The sequence below is a fragment of the Oryza glaberrima genome, chromosome 8, assembly GCF_000147395.1.
Source record: "Oryza glaberrima chromosome 8, OglaRS2, whole genome shotgun sequence".
In the NCBI taxonomy this organism is placed as follows: Eukaryota; Viridiplantae; Streptophyta; class Magnoliopsida; order Poales; family Poaceae; genus Oryza; species Oryza glaberrima.
In genome coordinates this window covers 18,293,043-18,309,534 of record NC_068333.1, presented here as the reverse complement: position 1 = coordinate 18,309,534, position 16,492 = coordinate 18,293,043, and the positions used below count along the sequence as shown (strand labels likewise).

Genomic DNA, 16,492 nt, shown 5'->3' with positions numbered 1-16,492 from the left:
TCGGACGTTCGATTTTTTAGTTAAAAATCGGACGCCCACCTCAGCCTCCGCCAACGCATGAAGACACACCAGGACAACATCAGAAGCCATGCATCCATACTAGAAAACAAAAGTTAGGTTGGTTTAAGTTTCTTTGAGCAAACTTTAAACTATTTTTTCTCTTAAATTACTTCTCCAATTCATGATTCGATTGCACCACTAAATTCGTTGCAATTAAATCTTTAAAATATGACCAAACATGGCTATAATCCGATGAAAAAAATATTTAGCTTTATTCATGAATTTTTTAAATGTTGCACCTATTACATTTAAATGTTTCAGCTAGTATTCATATGATGTTTTACTATTTTAATTTGCAAACGTTGCACCTATTATATTTAAATGTTTCGGCTAGTATTCATATGATGTTTTACTATTTAATTTGCAAATATTGCACGTGGTGTTCTTGGAATGTTTTAGCAAGTATTTTATAATGTTTCAATAATTATAGTTTAGTGTTCATATGCGATATAAAAATATTTCAACAATATCAGGTTTTTATAAATATATTATATCTCTTATATGATTTTTTTTCACTCATTAGGACTCAGTGTTTCATATAAGTGGTTGCTAGTGTTGCAGCCCATATTTTTAAATGTTGTATTTCTCTAAAACATTTTATAGAGTGAACTGAAACAAACTTTTGTAATGGGTGAAATATCGTTTGATTTTTTAGCAAAATATAATCGTGTGATATCTTATGGTAAAGATTTAATTGTAAGGAATACAATGATGTAATCATATTGTAGATTAGATAATTATTTTAGGAGAAAAAAATATTTAAAGGCGGAGAAAGGGTGCAGATGAGTAAAAAAAATTACATGTGGACATGTATGAATAGACATGACATGTGCAGCGTACACTGCGAATGAGAAAAGAAAAAAAAATATAGATTGAAACTATTGACTAGTATTCATACATGCTGAAATATGCTAGCAGGCGTCTCACCATGCGGTGTCAGTTAATCCCTCTCACAAGATGATTGAGGGAGATTTATAGAGAATTTATTTTATATCTATTATGATATGAAAATTATTTTTTTCTTATCAATCCCCTCCAATTTTTTCCTTGCGAGGATTAAACGAACAAGCCCTAATGTCTAATCCTCCCAAGGGCTCAGCGCATAAACAAGAATCGGGATCGTCAACAATGGCGACGGGGGAGAAGACGACTCGAGCGGGGAGCGAGTCCTCAGGCCACCATTGGGCGGGTTACAGCTGCAGCGCAGGAGAGGCCAGCAGCCCCCGCCTCCCGCTCCGGCATCGCCCTCCCCCGAGAGACTTCCGCCGCTACATCATCTTCGGTTGCCCTTATCGCCACCCCAAGAAGGTGAAATTTTATCCAAATATAATATCGGAATGCCATCTATTCCCCTCATCTCATCCCATGTCTGCTCTGCAACGATTTCCCGTGATTAATTTTTCGCCTGCGTTGCATACGTTGGAGAAGAGGATAGGTGAACGGCTCTCGTTTTACTAGGGACTTGTATCTTTGTGATGATTGAGGCAGGCAGGCAGGCTTGTTCATATCCATGTCTACTTTCTCAACAGAGGAGCTGATCTGCAACTGATGGATATACACCCGTTATAGTTCTAATCAGACCTAATCACTGTTACCTCCAATTCAATCTGATTAATCTTTCAAAGAAAATGCCCATAATGACATGGATCATGGTATATGTTGGGCTGATGGCCAATTGTTTATCTTTCACTAACTAATGGTTTATTAATACCGCATATATGGATTTTTTTTTCTTTTGGTGCCCATTTATATAGTAGATACTAGTATGTAATTGAGTTCCTATTTTTGACCTGGTCTTACGATGCCAGTTAAAATTTCCTAAGGACTAATCCTTCTATGTTGCTATTGGCGCTATCTGCCAATGTGCTTGTGTTCAGTCAGAACTACCATAAAAGTTGTTCTTTCATGGAATTGCAAAATTTTTGGGAAAAAAACCAATACTAGTTAAGTACTCAATGTTTTTTTCCTTGATGGACATTATCATGTTTTTAATTCATGTTCTTAAACTCCAGACTCCTCCACGAAATCTAAATGTTCTTTCTAGAAATCAATCCTTGTTACTTCATGTAATCCTGGTCTGATGTTCTGTACAGCCGAAAGCACCCGCAAAAGACAGTCCAAGAGAAAGTACCACAGCAGACCATGATTGCTAGCTGGGGCATGGCCAATTATGTTGAATATAATCAAGTATAAGGCTTTTGAAATTATAACTGCTTTTCTTTCTGAAAATTAAACCATTGATTGTAAATTTCCAACTGTTGGTTTATAGGAAGAACATTTTTCAGGAGATTGGTGAGATTGTTGGTATTTATTTCAGTAGCACGAGGCATCTCGCAGTTGTTGATTTTTCTACAGAACAAGCTGCTGAGAGTGTAAAGCCTTATCTCTGTTGTTTGTGTTGTATACCTGGTGTAGCACTGCACAGTTTTTATTTTCTCATGATTCATGTTGCAATGTTTGAGGATGACAACACTGTTTATATTGATTTTCAGGCACTACCATTTTATGGGATATCATCTGATGGGACGCCCTTTAAAACTTGCATGGTTCGATCCCAAGGACTTTGCTGTTCTCAGGTATATGTCTGTTAACTGTGACTTCATCAGCTTTATCGCTATGCTATTGTTTTTGCCTCGTTAACATTGCACAAATTCTTCCGAATTGTTCAGAGATATACCTACTCGTGGGGAGAGAATGCCTAATTATTTAATGCAGACTGTATGTGTGACCGGCTTTGATTCATCCCTCGAGATTGGAACGGTAACTATACTGTTGCTAACTACTCCCTCCGTTTCACATTATAAGACTTTCTAACATTGCCCACATTCATATAGATATTAATGAATCTAGACATATATATAAATGTGAACAATGCTAGAAAATCTTATAATATGAAACGGATGAATACTTTCCTTTTAACCTTCTTGCGTTGGCTTGCCTTTTGGAGTGATGGGCCCTAGGGAATTCCCCTCGACAATTTTCCCATTTCAGATTAGGCACGCACTTGAAGAAATTTTAGCGAACGATCATATGAAAAAACTTGTAACTCCCGTGAATCTAGATGGCACAAGCACAGGGTAAGTCAGAAAAACCTGTTCCTGCATGCATATCTTTTCTACCTGTTTCAACTATCCTTTTGACTTCCATTACCATTTTACCTCTGCTCTTCCAAATTTCACAGGAAAGCATACATAAGATACGATGTTGCGAGCAGCTACAATGGTGCGCTCCACTGTGACGGCGTGTCCGAGATTGGAGGCCGCATTCTGCGCGTCACAAAATGGCCTGATTTTTCATGGTGCAAGAAACGAAGAATAGGGAGAGCTGGTTGTGACAAGGACGACGCAGGATTGGCAGTGCCAGATCAGGACGACACTCCTAAGTGGCACACGCCTAGCACAGGTAATACGCAGAGGTTGCTGATCTTTAATTGTTTAACCATCATCATAGGTGCTGCTCTTGCCTTAATTTGTAGCTGATGTGATGACTTGCTGTGCAGTCAATCTTGGTTAATGTTATAACATTTCTGGCTTTGGTTAGTAGATGATGATGATGATTTGGCCATCTTGCAGGGAAGAGGACCTTGTTCGACGATGGGAGTGGCGATGAAGCCGGCGTTACCATGTGATATAGTATCATGTGAATTCAATCAATTCATCGTGGTGTGCATAGATTGGAAACAGTTTACGCTCAATTAATTAGTCATGTTTGCTAGTGCATTTAAATGATAATAGTACTGCTAACTTATTGATTTGATATAAAAATTCATGCCTTTTTTTTATTCTACGGCTGATCGTTTGAATGACAGATGTAGAAAATGAATGAAGCAACCAAAAATAATGTGTAAAACTTCTATACATGTGCTATTAGCAGTTAATTAAAAATCCATGGTGAAAAAAATAGTCTACAATGAAGAAACCCCTAAATTTGACTTAAAAGGGTATGTTCAGATTATAGCCAAAATAAACCTTACCAAATTTTGGCAAGTTGGTAATATTGCCAAAATTTTGGCAGGATTTCTTATGTATTTACTAAATTTGACAATAAACTAAATGTAGACATTTTTTTGACAACTTTCCAAAAAAAACAGTATGGTTGAAATGACATCAATTTGAACAGCCTCAAAATTAATTGCTAAAATTCGAATTTCCTTGTGTCTGATCAGACAATTTTGAGATCAGTTGTGTATGAACGTGAAATCGTTGTATACAGTTTTGCCGGATTGCATGAGCTTGGTGGCGGTTAAACAGGTTGGAAGTTAGAACGGCGTGTCTCCATGTAACAGCAAAATTTGTATGAATTTGAAATCTCCAAATCCGAAGAGCGAACCACCCTGCGTGGCTGCGTCAGAACATCAGATGAAGCAAACCCCCCTGCGTTCCGACCCCTTGGGAACCTGCGACCCGGCCCATTAGATGCAACAGAAGATCGGCCCATAATATATGGATTGTGGCATCCGTGCGGGCCATATTATGTGGGTCGGTAAAGGGCTCGGCCCATATCACGTGCTGTCAAGGTATGCATCATACCGTCAAAAGCACGTTTTGAGCGTGCACAACGACCTCCAAAAAAACAAGAGCATAAGAAGTTGAACACATGGATTTCTCTAACTTCAACTCATTCTCCCTCAATGCAGTTAACCGACACTGAAGACTTGAAACATTTGGTTATATGTAGTCTGTAAATGTCATCTAGAGTATGTACTAATCATCATAAAAATCCCAAAGCAGAAAAAAGAATGATGATGAGAGAAGCTCAAAAACATTTTTCTCACGCCTGGATGGATGGGTGGATTTGGATGTTCTAAAACGGGGATAATCACCAGTCTTGGTGACCACTGTTTGCAACCCAATGTCTCTTGTGTGACTGGCATGTATCATTAAAAGCGGGTCAGTCATCTTATTGCGGTGGTTCAGGGGCGTCGTCGTCGAACTCGTTCATGTGGTCCAAGAGATAGTTTGCGGCCAACTGCTCATCCTTGTTGCACGCGAAGAATACCTCCAGGACCAGATCGCGATCAAACCCCATTTGTTCCAGCTGCACAAAAGAGCAAAGTGACGTGATGTTACAACTTGCAGGTGCAAAAAACGTGGATAAAAGCAACAAGATGGCATGAAACAAGTGGCTCGGTTTTGTGGTACTGCAGAAGAACACATATAGTGCTTACACGTTGTATGGCTTCGTTCTCCTCAGGTGTGACAGCCACTGTTTGAGGCATTCCCGCAGCAAACTGGTCTAGCAAGTTCCTGGTTTACGGTATCAAGCGTCAAGCACAAAAACGAATGTTGAAATATACAAATACTGACATCACTAGTGGCAAACTTGCAATGCATACCCTTCAGCTCCCTCTGCAGGTTCGTTGATTAAGCGCAGGAACTCAGCCTGGTTTTCCTGAATCAGTTGCAAAATCTGTGGATTTTGTTTCCCCAACTCTTGAAGCAAAGGCTGCATGCCAGAATTTGTACATCAGTGCATATGTCGTATAGAGTACAACAACTAGAAGAAAAAGATGAAAAAGTAACCTGCAGAATTTGAGGGTTAGCCTGCACCAAAGAAAGCAAGCCACGGAACTGTGAATTGTTTCGCAGAACATCAAGATTTCCACCACCAGCATTTGCAGAAGCATTTGGAAGGACCTGAAAAAAAAAATTGAAAGAATTCAGAACTAGTACTTTTTGTGTGCGTGTGTATGTGGTTGTGTGAGTTGTGGAGGCAGAACCTGAGGAAACAGGTCCAATGGATTAGCATTGGGTCCAGATGATGGAATTGAAAGTTGAGCTGATTGGGGAGCCTGGCTTGGGTCAACTGGTTGAACTGCAGCAGGGACAGGAAGTGCTTGAACTGCAGCAGGGGCCTCAGCTTGCTCAGGAACCCCCTATATCAAATACACAAAGTGCAATAGATTAGTCACATGATAAAATTGTGCCCGAAAAGCAGCAGAAGTGGCAGAAATAAGTTCAAAGGAGAGAAAAGGGTGCAACCATTGTTTGAAATAAGTGGTTTCCTGTTGCCCAAGGGCACATACCAAAGCATGCATGACAAGAAAGTGCCTATGTCGTTAAATTTGTTTTTTGATCTGTTTATTTATTATTTTCAACAAGGCATTGCAAAAACTTAAATAACACAGATTAACAACATCTTTCTATTAGTTTAATATTTTGAGACTCCCTATTTGTTTTAAAAGTTTTGACGACATAATAGCACGTCAGGAAGTCCAAGCAACAAGACACGGAAAACATGGGAGGTAAGCAGAAATGATTCTTACGGTGTACAAATACTCCACAGCCCGTTCTGGATTGTTGTATGCAGCTCGCAGAGCACGCATAACAGTGTCACGGTCCCAAGCTCCTCCACCCATTTCAAGAATTGACTGAACAGTCCCTTCTAAATTGCTTCCAGCAACAAGGTTCGACGCAGCTTGACCATAATTATCTGCTTCGGTGCTGGTAAAATCAAATTATCAGATAGTATTGTCAAAGTGGCCTTTCATATCTTGCCAAATAAAACAATGCCAAACAAAGGCACAAAAGCAAAAGAGGGTGATTGATCAGATTCTTAAATTCAAAGGAAACATGTAACAACTCACGATGCAGCGGTGACAGCAGCTGCTGGAGCTGAAGCAGTTGTTGCAGTTGGAACTGGTGCAGTCACAGGCTCGCTACTGGGAAAAGCAAAACGTTGCAATTAGGTGGCAACAAAAGAAGAACTCAATTTGCAAATTAAGATGTGGACCTAAATATCACCATGATGGATATAATGGCCAAGAGAACATTAGTTACTAACTACAGTTATTGTTAAAGAAAGACAATTTAAGGACTGAGAAAAATGGATCCTTGAGCACATAAGTGCTCAATGATTTCAGTCAGGCCAATATGGGTGGATACTTACACAGGTGCTGGTGGAGCAGGTGGTTGGGTTGCAGGCGCAGTGGGTATCGCCCGGTCAACTGAGGGCTGCAAGACATACATATTAATTTGATTGTACAACAAGCGAAATTTTGAGTTCAGTGTCAAATTACAAAAAGAGAATCACAATTCTACCAGCCAACAACCATAAGCATATAAAAGAAATAGTACAATCTCATATCAGGTATACAACATGTAGAAATCTTGAATTGTCAATGGTAGTTCTCCTTAAATATATAGGACAGAGCAGATTTCCTCTTGAGTGAGTCAATAAAGTTGAATAAGACTTAGCACATTTACTTTATTGATCAGTGATATTCTAAGAAACCACATAGAACACTAATTAAAAAAATGGGAAAAATAATACTGAGAAACAGATTCAATGATATAATGAAACATGGCTATTCTACCGCACCTGTTTTGTGGGCTCCTTAGCTGTACTTGAAGCAGCACTTGATGATCCCTTCTGCAAATAGAATTGTCCAAGTTCTATTTAATAAAAATTATAGCATAGATAAATCACAAAATCCTGAAAGGAAAATATTTGCATCATACGTTCATAACGAGGCATGACCCATATTTGTGCTATCTCACAAATATGTTGCATACTGAGGCACCTTAGATAGCATTAAGCTCTCTACTATAATAATGATAAAAATTTAACGCACCTTAGATAACATTATCACAATGAAGTTGTTCTCAACAACTTTGTTCTCTTCAAGTGTTGTGTCGTTTTTAAGGACATTCCCTTGATGGATCAGCATTTGCTGATCAGCGGGGTAGATATTATCTCCTTGTGTAACCTCGATGAGCTTTTTAACATCACTGACCTGCATAAAACAATCATAGTCAAACAGAATGTATTTGTATTAATCAATTTAATATGGTGTTCACGTGGCAAGAAAACATTGCTTTGATGTATCTGGGGAGGCGAGTCATGAAAAAGTGCAGTAATGAGTACGACATATTAAGATTCCAATCATGGATTGTAACGTAACCGACTAACCGTTAACATCACTCCAGTAAAACCACCTGACCATAGTTAATGGTAACTGATGGGCAATTTTTACAATAGTTACTATGTGTACATACTCATGTGGAATAACTAAGCAGCATTTATCACACGTTAATATATATTCCAAACTAGTTGGAACTATATGCATAAACAGAAATTGTCCTCCCTTTGATCATCAAAACAATATAGAAAACGAATGAGAAAACATACCGTATTAAGTTATGTGCTGAAGAGCCTAAGCGCTATGATCAAAGGTTTAAGAGCTTTGCTAGAGTGGCTATCCCTAGTCCAAATCTTAGATTCAAACAAATATTGCATAATGACGCTACAGTTATCGTTCCACGGTCTAGTCATATATATAACATTACTGGAAGAAACAGTCCTCATCACACGAGCCATAATAACACAACGATACCAGCGCGTATAAGTACAAATTCATGGCCTGCCTGTTCCAACGGTCATTAAATACAGCTTACTCGTGCACACACACCTATATAAAGATATATCCGTAATCCCGCGATCCGTTCACAACAAGCTGAACACATAGCAACCAAGCTCCAGTATGCAATAATATCAATAAAAGCGATGGAAGATAAAGACACGGTACTGAATCGCGGACTACGCTAATCAATACATCATCAAGCAGATACACGCATACATACAAAGCCATAACAAAACCTAATATTGCTTCCAACCATCATATACTACACCAGAACACTCAATACTCAATAGCAGCTCCCCCAACTCGCAGCGGCGACGAACAGAGCCCCACCTACCTAACCAGCACAAAAGCCACGCCCCTAGACGATGAATCCGCCCTCCATTACCACTCCCCAATCCCCCTCACCCCCAAATCCCGCAACCCTAGAGCCCCATCCCCGCCCCCCACTGCATCCACGCTGCTGCTAACCCCCGTGGCGCTCTAGAGCAACCCGATCCATCCAAACACCCCCACCATCTGCAAACCCGCCGCCGCCGCGGCGACGGGGTAGATTCACACACACAGGGCATCACATCACAGATCAGAGGAGGGGAGGGGGGAGGCCGCCGCGGCGTACCTTGCTGGTGGGCTCGACGTCGATCTCGAAGCTGGAGCCCTTGAGCGTTTTGATGGAGACCTTCATCGCGCCGCCGCCGCCGCCCGCCGCCGAGCTCGCGAGGGGGAGGAGGAGTGGAGAAGGGGAAAGAAACGAAAGAGGAGAGGGGTAGTGTCGCGTAATATATGTGTGTAAAAAGAGGGAGAGACCTTTTTCGGGCAGGGTCCCTCTGATGATGAGGATTTTTTGTGTACCAAAAAGGTCTCTCGCACTGTTAACGGGAGAGAAGCCCAGTCACAACTCAAACTCATCACAAACAAAACTCGACTACGCGTACCGTATTTGTTTCTCGTTTTCGTTTTGGATTTGGAAACATATAAATGATGAATATCCTCAATACGAAGATAAATATTATCGAATATAGACATGAAACGAATACGGTTAAAATACTTGTCTGACGGACTTATGAAAAATTGCCGGAAAATATCAATTGTTATTCTATATAAAAGAGTAGACTACTTTTTTAAAGAAAAAATAGCAACTGTATATGTGTATAACGATATCGTATAAACACGTACAAAATAATGGTGTCCAAGGTTTACAATTCCGAGATGACTTTCCGTTCCAGGCTCTGGCGGTATGACAATTTTCGTGAAATCCGGTGGAAAACAGGTAGATTTTGAACAAATTTCATAAACCAAAATTTAACTACAAATTCACTGAGTTTACCAATATGCTCGCGAAAATCGGTTGGCTTTGGCGAAATTCTGAGCGAAATCAGGTGCGGGACCACATCACCTTTCTATTCTATTAACTGGGCTAAGTACTAAGTGGGCCTACTCCTTAGAATTCGGCTGAGGAAAGTGTTTTCCTTTTCTTTAAATCGTTATTCTTTTCTTTCCTACTATAAAGTTCAAGAAATACATGGAATACACCAATTTTCTGGAAAATTTATACTCAAATAGACTATATGAATATCATACTATTTATAGGATTTTATTTGATTTTTTTTCTTTTTTATCAATTCAAATTTGAATTTTGATAAAACCCATCGAAATTCCAGATTTCCTCTACTTCCGAGCCACGTCGAAACCTCGGTTTTCCACGGAATTCAACCGGTTTTCTTCGGAATTGTGAACCTGATGGTGTCCATCTTAAACCTCAATTTAATATTTTATAATTAGATTGTAAAAAGGAATGAGAAGAAAAAAAAACAAGTGCATAAGGCATACATTTATAGCTAGATGCCATGCTTTGTATAAAAAAAATACTATGAACAAGTAGAGCTAGAGATGGGCCTAAAAATTAAAGTAATGAGTTAGAGCATCTCCAACAAACTACTTATCTAGCTTGCCAAGTCAAATTTTAGTAAACTTGGAGAAAAACCAGTGTCCAACAGATTTGCCATTAGCCAAGCCAAATCACTTGCTAAATCAGCTTGGGTGGAGGCAGCAAGGATGGGTTGCACTGGCGACTTGGGCTGAGGCAACGAGAGGTAGGGGTAGGGGAATGGACGAAAACGATGGGAAGAGGAAACAATAGAGGGAGGAAGAAGTATATATAGATCGACATGTGAGACCTACTATTATATTGGATAGGGTAAATAAAAAGGCCGATGGAGTGAAAGATAAATTGGCTATCTAAATTTTTAACAAGCTGACAAAATGGATATCTAAGGTCAATTTTGAAGAGGTTGTTGGAGATGCTTTTAGGTCTTTGTTTCCAAAACTATCCTGATAGGTTAGGAGTTAGGACCGTATTTGTTTACACTGTATATTAACACTTTTGTATAAGTTTCTATGACCGAAGGGAAAAAGTCCGAATTCATTTTCGAATCTAACCCTAGCCGGATAGTTCAAACAAAAAAAATAACAACCCCCCACCCCCCCCACCCCCCACCAAATAGCTGGATCCTTGTCTTGGTATCAGTATTTGCTCGGTTACTCCAAAGTTGAAGGGATTCGATAATTTGCTGACCTGTGCTTGATAGACTTGTTTGCAATATCTAAACTGATAAAAAGAAAGATAATTGATGGAATGTTGTCTGCAACTGCAAGCAAGTGATCTTGACTGCCGTCTCTCTTCGATCTTCCATTTTGTCTGGTGCTTTTAGGATGCCTTCAATCTTCTTCAAGCCACTTGTCTCGTGCTTTTCACGGACAAATGTCTCTCTCAAGGTCACACCTTGGATTCGACTCCAAAAAATGGAGATTGGGGCAAAAAGAATCATATCGCTCAGAATTACTAATCGTTGCATAGAGAAGCCATTTGTGCCTCGTCGGGTTAGGCGCCCACACCAACATCACAGAAACTTCAGGTACGACTACTGTATAAACTTCACACAAGTAATAGCAGAATCATTTAAATTTGCACTGCTTGTTGCGAATAGATACTCATTTACAAAATTAAATTAATTATCCTGGAGCAAATAATATGCATCTGCTCAGGAAACACAGCTCATGATGCTGCGCATTGCAGATATCGCTCATGAATAAGTAATTTTTGCTATTGCAATTTGGTAGGGACAAACTTCTGAGCAACATCCAGCCCTGACTGATTCCACCTTGTTATATTCATACGCAAACTTGCATCTTGTAAAGCTTAAGTTCCTATTTTTCTTCTTCGTTGCACTGAATTCCCTCTTACAGTCATCATTGATTACATTTTTTGGAGAGGTACCAAGGCAACCATAGCGGGTATATTGCTACATATGCTAAACTAACAACACTTGAAGTGCACCCCCAAAAGACCATCTACTGTGCACCACAAGTTCTACTAAGAGAAAAGCTTTGTCACGATCAGTATCAACCATCAAGCGATATTACGAAGATAAAGCACTGCCCAGGGAAGAACGATCAGAAGCCCAGTCACAGTTGTGGATAACCATGGGGATCATGTGGTGCCCAAGATCCAGTGCCATAGCGGCTGCCTATGGAAGGATCTTGCAGGCCCATCCCTGGAGTCGCCATTGGTGGTCCATAAGCTCCATGGCCGCTGAAACCTAAAATCAAACATAGTATGTTGTTGTGGGTCAGCGCCATTGATTTCCATAACTTTCAAGCTAGCAAAAGAAAAGAAACCTACTGGGTGCATTTCTCTTCTTAATCTCAGCCCTCAGCTTCTCAGATTCCTGAGCCATAGAAACAAGATCCTTCTCCATTGCCTGCACCTGTGCTGTCAGATCAGGCCTTGCCTTCTTCTCGTACTCAAGGGTTCCCCTACAGTGATATTAATCAGTTTGATCTTCCACCCGGTGAAAAGAGGAAGAAGATACTCAAGTACCCCACTTTTTTTCTTTAGAATTGAAACTGTAGGAAAGGATCCTAAATGCGCTCCTTCAAGCAGCAACTTAGAACTAACACTTGATCCATCAAGAAAAGCAATAAGAAGCAATCATTTTACACGAAATATGATGCAGAATAGTTCAGTACCTCATTCGGACTAGTTCCTGCCGAAGAGCATCACGTTCAGCTATCATGACAGGTATTTTCTGGTTCTCAGAATTCTGATGCTCAAGCTCTTTTAACAACCCCTGCACCTTTGCAGTCATCTCTTGCCTTATTGACTGTAGTTTCCCGGCCTCGGACCGTAGCTGTAAGGCATCTTGCCTGAGGGGTTCTAAGGAACGTAGTTCAGCTTCCAACTTCAGATTCCTCTGAGTCAGCTCCCTTGACTCAAGTTCTTTTTCTGCACGAAGCTTGGGTATAGCTTGACTTGCGGCATGGAGATCTTCCTTCAGACGAGGCATTGCCTGCCTGAGACCAACAATTTCATCAGCTAGGCGCTGATTGTCATCATGGATTCTGCGCATCTCAGCACGGCGGCTAGACAGCTCCTCCTCCAAGCGACGTGGAGAGATGGGCCTTGCTCGAGCAAGTGGAGGTGGGGGGCCATCACGAAATCCTCGACGTTCATCATAGTATTCACGAGGTATGCGGTGTCTTCCTGCCATTTATAGACCTACTCAAGAATGTCACACATTAGAACATGAATAGGACCCCTCTTTTGAAATTCATACACGGTGACAAAAAAAAAAAGGAACGTAGTGTGAATTAAGGAAAATCTCACAGAAAAGCAAACAAGGCTCTTACACACATTTTTCAGCTAAAAGAAAGTTCTCTCACTTGATATTTTCCACTCCTAACCACTTCCACTTCTAAGAAATAATTACCGTATGGAGGAAAAAGGTCATGTAGCACATACACCCTCCGCTTTTTAATGTATGATGCCGTTCACTTTTAAACATATGTTTGATCATTCGTCTTATTCAAAACTTTTGTGCCAACATATAAAAATATAAGTCATGCTTAAATAACCTTTAATAATAAATTAAGTCATAAAAAATAAATGATAATTACAAAAAACGTATCTCAAAATGTCAACGGCGTCATATATTAAAAAACAGAGGTAGTAATTTACATCATATGTACCATAGTCACTTTCTCATAATATATACTACCTCCGTCCCAAAATATAGTAACTTTTGGCAAAGAATCTGGACACACAGTTGTCCAGATTCATAGCTAAAAATGCTTATATTTTGGGACGGAGGTAGTACTACAATAGGGAACTTCATAAAGTTTGTTTGTTGGCAATGTCATTGGTTTCCATAGGTTCATGTGTTCACTCTGCAGAACATGTACACACATTCACATGCTTAATATCTTCAGTGAAGGTAATTTCTTTAGCCATTAGATTAGACTGAATTTATTAACAAGGCATTTTATCATCATGTTTGCATTTAAACTTTTCAGAAACCTTGTTCACCATGGTTATATTAATAATAATGCTAGAAAAGATATGTAAGTCAATGCTAGCCTGCTAGCACAAACTTGGGGTGGTTTAGAAAATAAAGAGCCAAAGGGAATAATGGGTAGCACGCACAGACAATACCACAAGTCCACAATAACAAACGTGCGATCCAAGATGACAAAAAGGGTGTGTCATCTGGGGCCAGTCAAAACCACACAAACATGACTTCACTGCCTATGAGTTTATCGTGATGTGATAACTGATAAAACTAATAAAAAGGACTTCTCATGGAAGAAGCATACAAGTGACTTTGTGAAACAAAAGACCAGCTTGATCATCCTTAGACTTGACAAATGAAAAGCAACCAATGCGTTCAAAGGATTTCAATATAATTTTGTGTGACCAGAACATATATACACAATTTTGTCCTGTTCTTCAGTAGAATAAAGAAGGAAAAACATGGCATATTTCTGCTTACTCTGGTTCTGTATAAATTTTCCAAAAAAAAATCACCAATAAAAAATGTTCACAGCTGCGCGTTATAGAATGGCATTTTTGTTCACCACAGTGTGTTTTACTTATACAATAACGTGTGGCATGGATGAGCATATACCAGCTGTAATATATCAGAAAGTGGGGAAAAAGAGAGATAATGTGCAATATGTCCATCTGGCTAGTTAACTAACTATGATTTTACAAACCTAACAAAAGGACCAGCACATAGTAACTGGAAGGAACTTGATGCCTAATGCTATAGCAGGCAACAAAACAGCAGGACATATAAGACCCCAGAGAGAGAGAGAGAGAGAGAGAGAGAGAGAGAGAGAGAGAGAGAGAGAGAGAGAGAGAGAGAGTTTTAGGATTAAAACAGTGCTTGTCAATACAACCAAAAACATTATGCAAGGTGAAGAGAAAATCCCTTATTAGTGGAATTGTCCAACGATGTATACCGTTTATGTTAAAGAAAAAGGTAGCAAGTCCCACCGTGTAATGCTAGAGTTACAATAGATCTTTGTAGCACAATAGTAGTTGGTATGTATATTATGAAATTGCGAGAAAAGGAAGAATCTCAGAAGCACACTTAAGTTGTAGTGAGTGTCAGGGGTACACCTAATACCGTGCTCCTCTTTTATGGAAGATTTATTTCGACGAAAAAAGTGTGCATTTACATCCAACAGAAAATATTTGCAGAAGTTGCTTTAGTGAGAAGCTGCATCAGCATATGAAAGCAGAAAAAAAAATGAAGTAACTTCAAAGGTAGGCACACAATCACAGACCGATCAGTAAAAGGCTATATCTGAACAAAAAAACACTATGTTGACATGATCCAAGTAATGCCAATCGGTTTCACGCTAAATAAATCCCATACGGCCATATCGACAAATACTATGCGCCAACATGGTACGGTGATTCCACACCTCTACATCAATCCTGCAGCAACACATACAAAAATTACACGCAACTATATGATTTGATATCAGCAGCACCACTCCGCTCACCAATTCTCCGGAAGACGGTTCGCTGCGTGGACAGGTTAATTGGGGATGATACAAACCAATCTAGATATTCTAATTACTGATGGATCTCCAACCCACGCGCACGCCGGCTCACTCATGGGGATGGCATGCGCGGAGGACGACGAGCGAGCGCTACAAGAGAGAAAGAAGAGCGGATACCTCGGATTCGATCCGGACGGGGGAGACGGAGATGGATGGGGGGGCCGCGTCTCCGCGCTCTCGCCCCCCTTGGGTCACCAACCCTGGGTGGCCTCGCCGGCCGTGCGCCGCACGGAGGAGAAGGCTAGGACGAGGGGAGGGGAGGGGAGGCCGTCCGCGAGCGCGACACGCTCGTGCCCTGCTCGCCGGCGACGCGGGGGAGCCGGCCGTGCCTCGACTGGAGTGGAGAGAGAGAGAGAGAGATGGGCTTGGGAATTTGGATGGGAGAGTGGATGTGAAGGAAACACAGGGAGAGAGGGCTTTGGGCAAGAATGCAAGTTGGTCGATAATTACTCCATTCGTCCTAAAATATAACAACTTTTTAGCACATAAGATTTATCCTAAAATATAACAATTTATTCACTAACATTCTCTTTTCAACCCATCACAACTCTCCACCATTCACTTTTCTCACCTACCTCCACTACTCAATCAATCACAACCCTCCACCATTCACTTCTACCTATTTTCTTAATAACCGTGTCCAACTTTAAAAATGTTTATATTCTAGGACGGAGGGAGTATCTAGGCACAAGCATCTTGGTAGGCTCTTGATTTCGAGGAAAAACAATTTTTTTAGAGAATTTCGAATTACAATACAATATATGAAAAATTCTTTTGAATGTCTTTGAATGAAATGATTGGATCATATAAAATCGTTTGAAATTCCTATGGAATGGAATCCTATAGAGATCTTGGAGAAAACTTAGCCAGAGCTCAAAGCTCTTAAAAAAATTCCTTTGAGTCTATGGTCCTGTTTGAAGGGCTCCAAACTCCAACTCCAATGAGAGCCAGCTCCTATTGGAGTTGAAGACTCATTGAAAAGTGTTTGGATACGTTTCAGCTCTAGATCTGAAAAAAAAAAAAGAAACAGTCGTCGGCCCAGGTGCGTCGTCGGCTGCCGGCCACGCGCCGCCTGCCCGTCGTCGCCGCCCGCCGCTTTTGTCGCCTCCCGCCACCGACGCCGCTGCTGTTGACGAAAAAATCGAACACACTGGCTTGGGAGAT

General features: G+C 40.4%; 2 protein-coding genes and 1 pseudogene across 3 annotated transcripts; 1 reads left to right on the top strand and 2 right to left on the bottom strand.

Annotated features, from left to right (window-relative positions):
• Positions 1-917: 917 nt before the first annotated feature.
• On the top strand, positions 918-3,905 carry LOC127781503 (uncharacterized; annotated as a pseudogene).
• Positions 3,906-4,707: 802 nt separating this feature from the next.
• LOC127782954 (probable ubiquitin receptor RAD23) lies at positions 4,708-9,190 on the bottom strand. 2 transcript variants are annotated; one of them, XM_052310247.1, is made up of 11 exons: positions 9,039-9,190; positions 7,634-7,795; positions 7,381-7,431; positions 6,949-7,013; positions 6,647-6,721; positions 6,326-6,503; positions 5,780-5,935; positions 5,583-5,696; positions 5,396-5,505; positions 5,228-5,306; positions 4,708-5,097 (listed from the first exon to the last, which is right to left on the bottom strand). In XM_052310247.1, exons 1-11 carry the CDS (start codon positions 9,102-9,104, stop codon positions 4,960-4,962), a joined length of 1,194 nt encoding a protein of 397 aa, XP_052166207.1. In that variant the 5' UTR covers positions 9,105-9,190; the 3' UTR covers positions 4,708-4,959. The 2 variants fall into 2 exon arrangements, with proteins under 2 accessions (XP_052166207.1, XP_052166208.1); XM_052310248.1 differs by having other exon boundaries at positions 6,647-6,718.
• A 2,176-nt stretch (positions 9,191-11,366) lies between these two features.
• LOC127783205 (protein FLX-like 3) lies at positions 11,367-15,731 on the bottom strand. Its single transcript, XM_052310440.1, has 4 exons — positions 15,446-15,731; positions 12,449-12,977; positions 12,102-12,235; positions 11,367-12,018 (listed from the first exon to the last, which is right to left on the bottom strand). Exons 2-4 carry the CDS (start codon positions 12,967-12,969, stop codon positions 11,885-11,887), a joined length of 789 nt encoding a protein of 262 aa, XP_052166400.1. The 5' UTR covers positions 12,970-12,977; positions 15,446-15,731; the 3' UTR covers positions 11,367-11,884.
• Positions 15,732-16,492: the final 761 nt, after the last annotated feature.

Excerpts from the sequence above, each read along its gene's own strand:
- LOC127782954 (XM_052310247.1), bottom strand. The coding sequence starts at position 9,104 with ATGAAGGTCTCCATCAAAACGCTCAAGGGCTCCAGCTTCGAGATCGAC. Across the intron at positions 5,936-6,325 it reads CTGTGGAGTATTTGTACACC|GGGGTTCCTGAGCAAGCTGA; the intron begins GTAAGAATCATT and ends TATTTGATATAG. Across the intron at positions 5,697-5,779 it reads CATTGGACCTGTTTCCTCAG|GTCCTTCCAAATGCTTCTGC; the intron begins GTTCTGCCTCCA and ends TTTTTTTTTCAG.
- LOC127783205 (XM_052310440.1), bottom strand. The coding sequence starts at position 12,969 with ATGGCAGGAAGACACCGCATACCTCGTGAATACTATGATGAACGTCGA. Across the intron at positions 12,236-12,448 it reads CAGGAACTAGTCCGAATGAG|GGGAACCCTTGAGTACGAGA; the intron begins GTACTGAACTAT and ends ATATCACTGTAG. Across the intron at positions 12,019-12,101 it reads TAAGAAGAGAAATGCACCCA|GTTTCAGCGGCCATGGAGCT; the intron begins GTAGGTTTCTTT and ends GTTTGATTTTAG.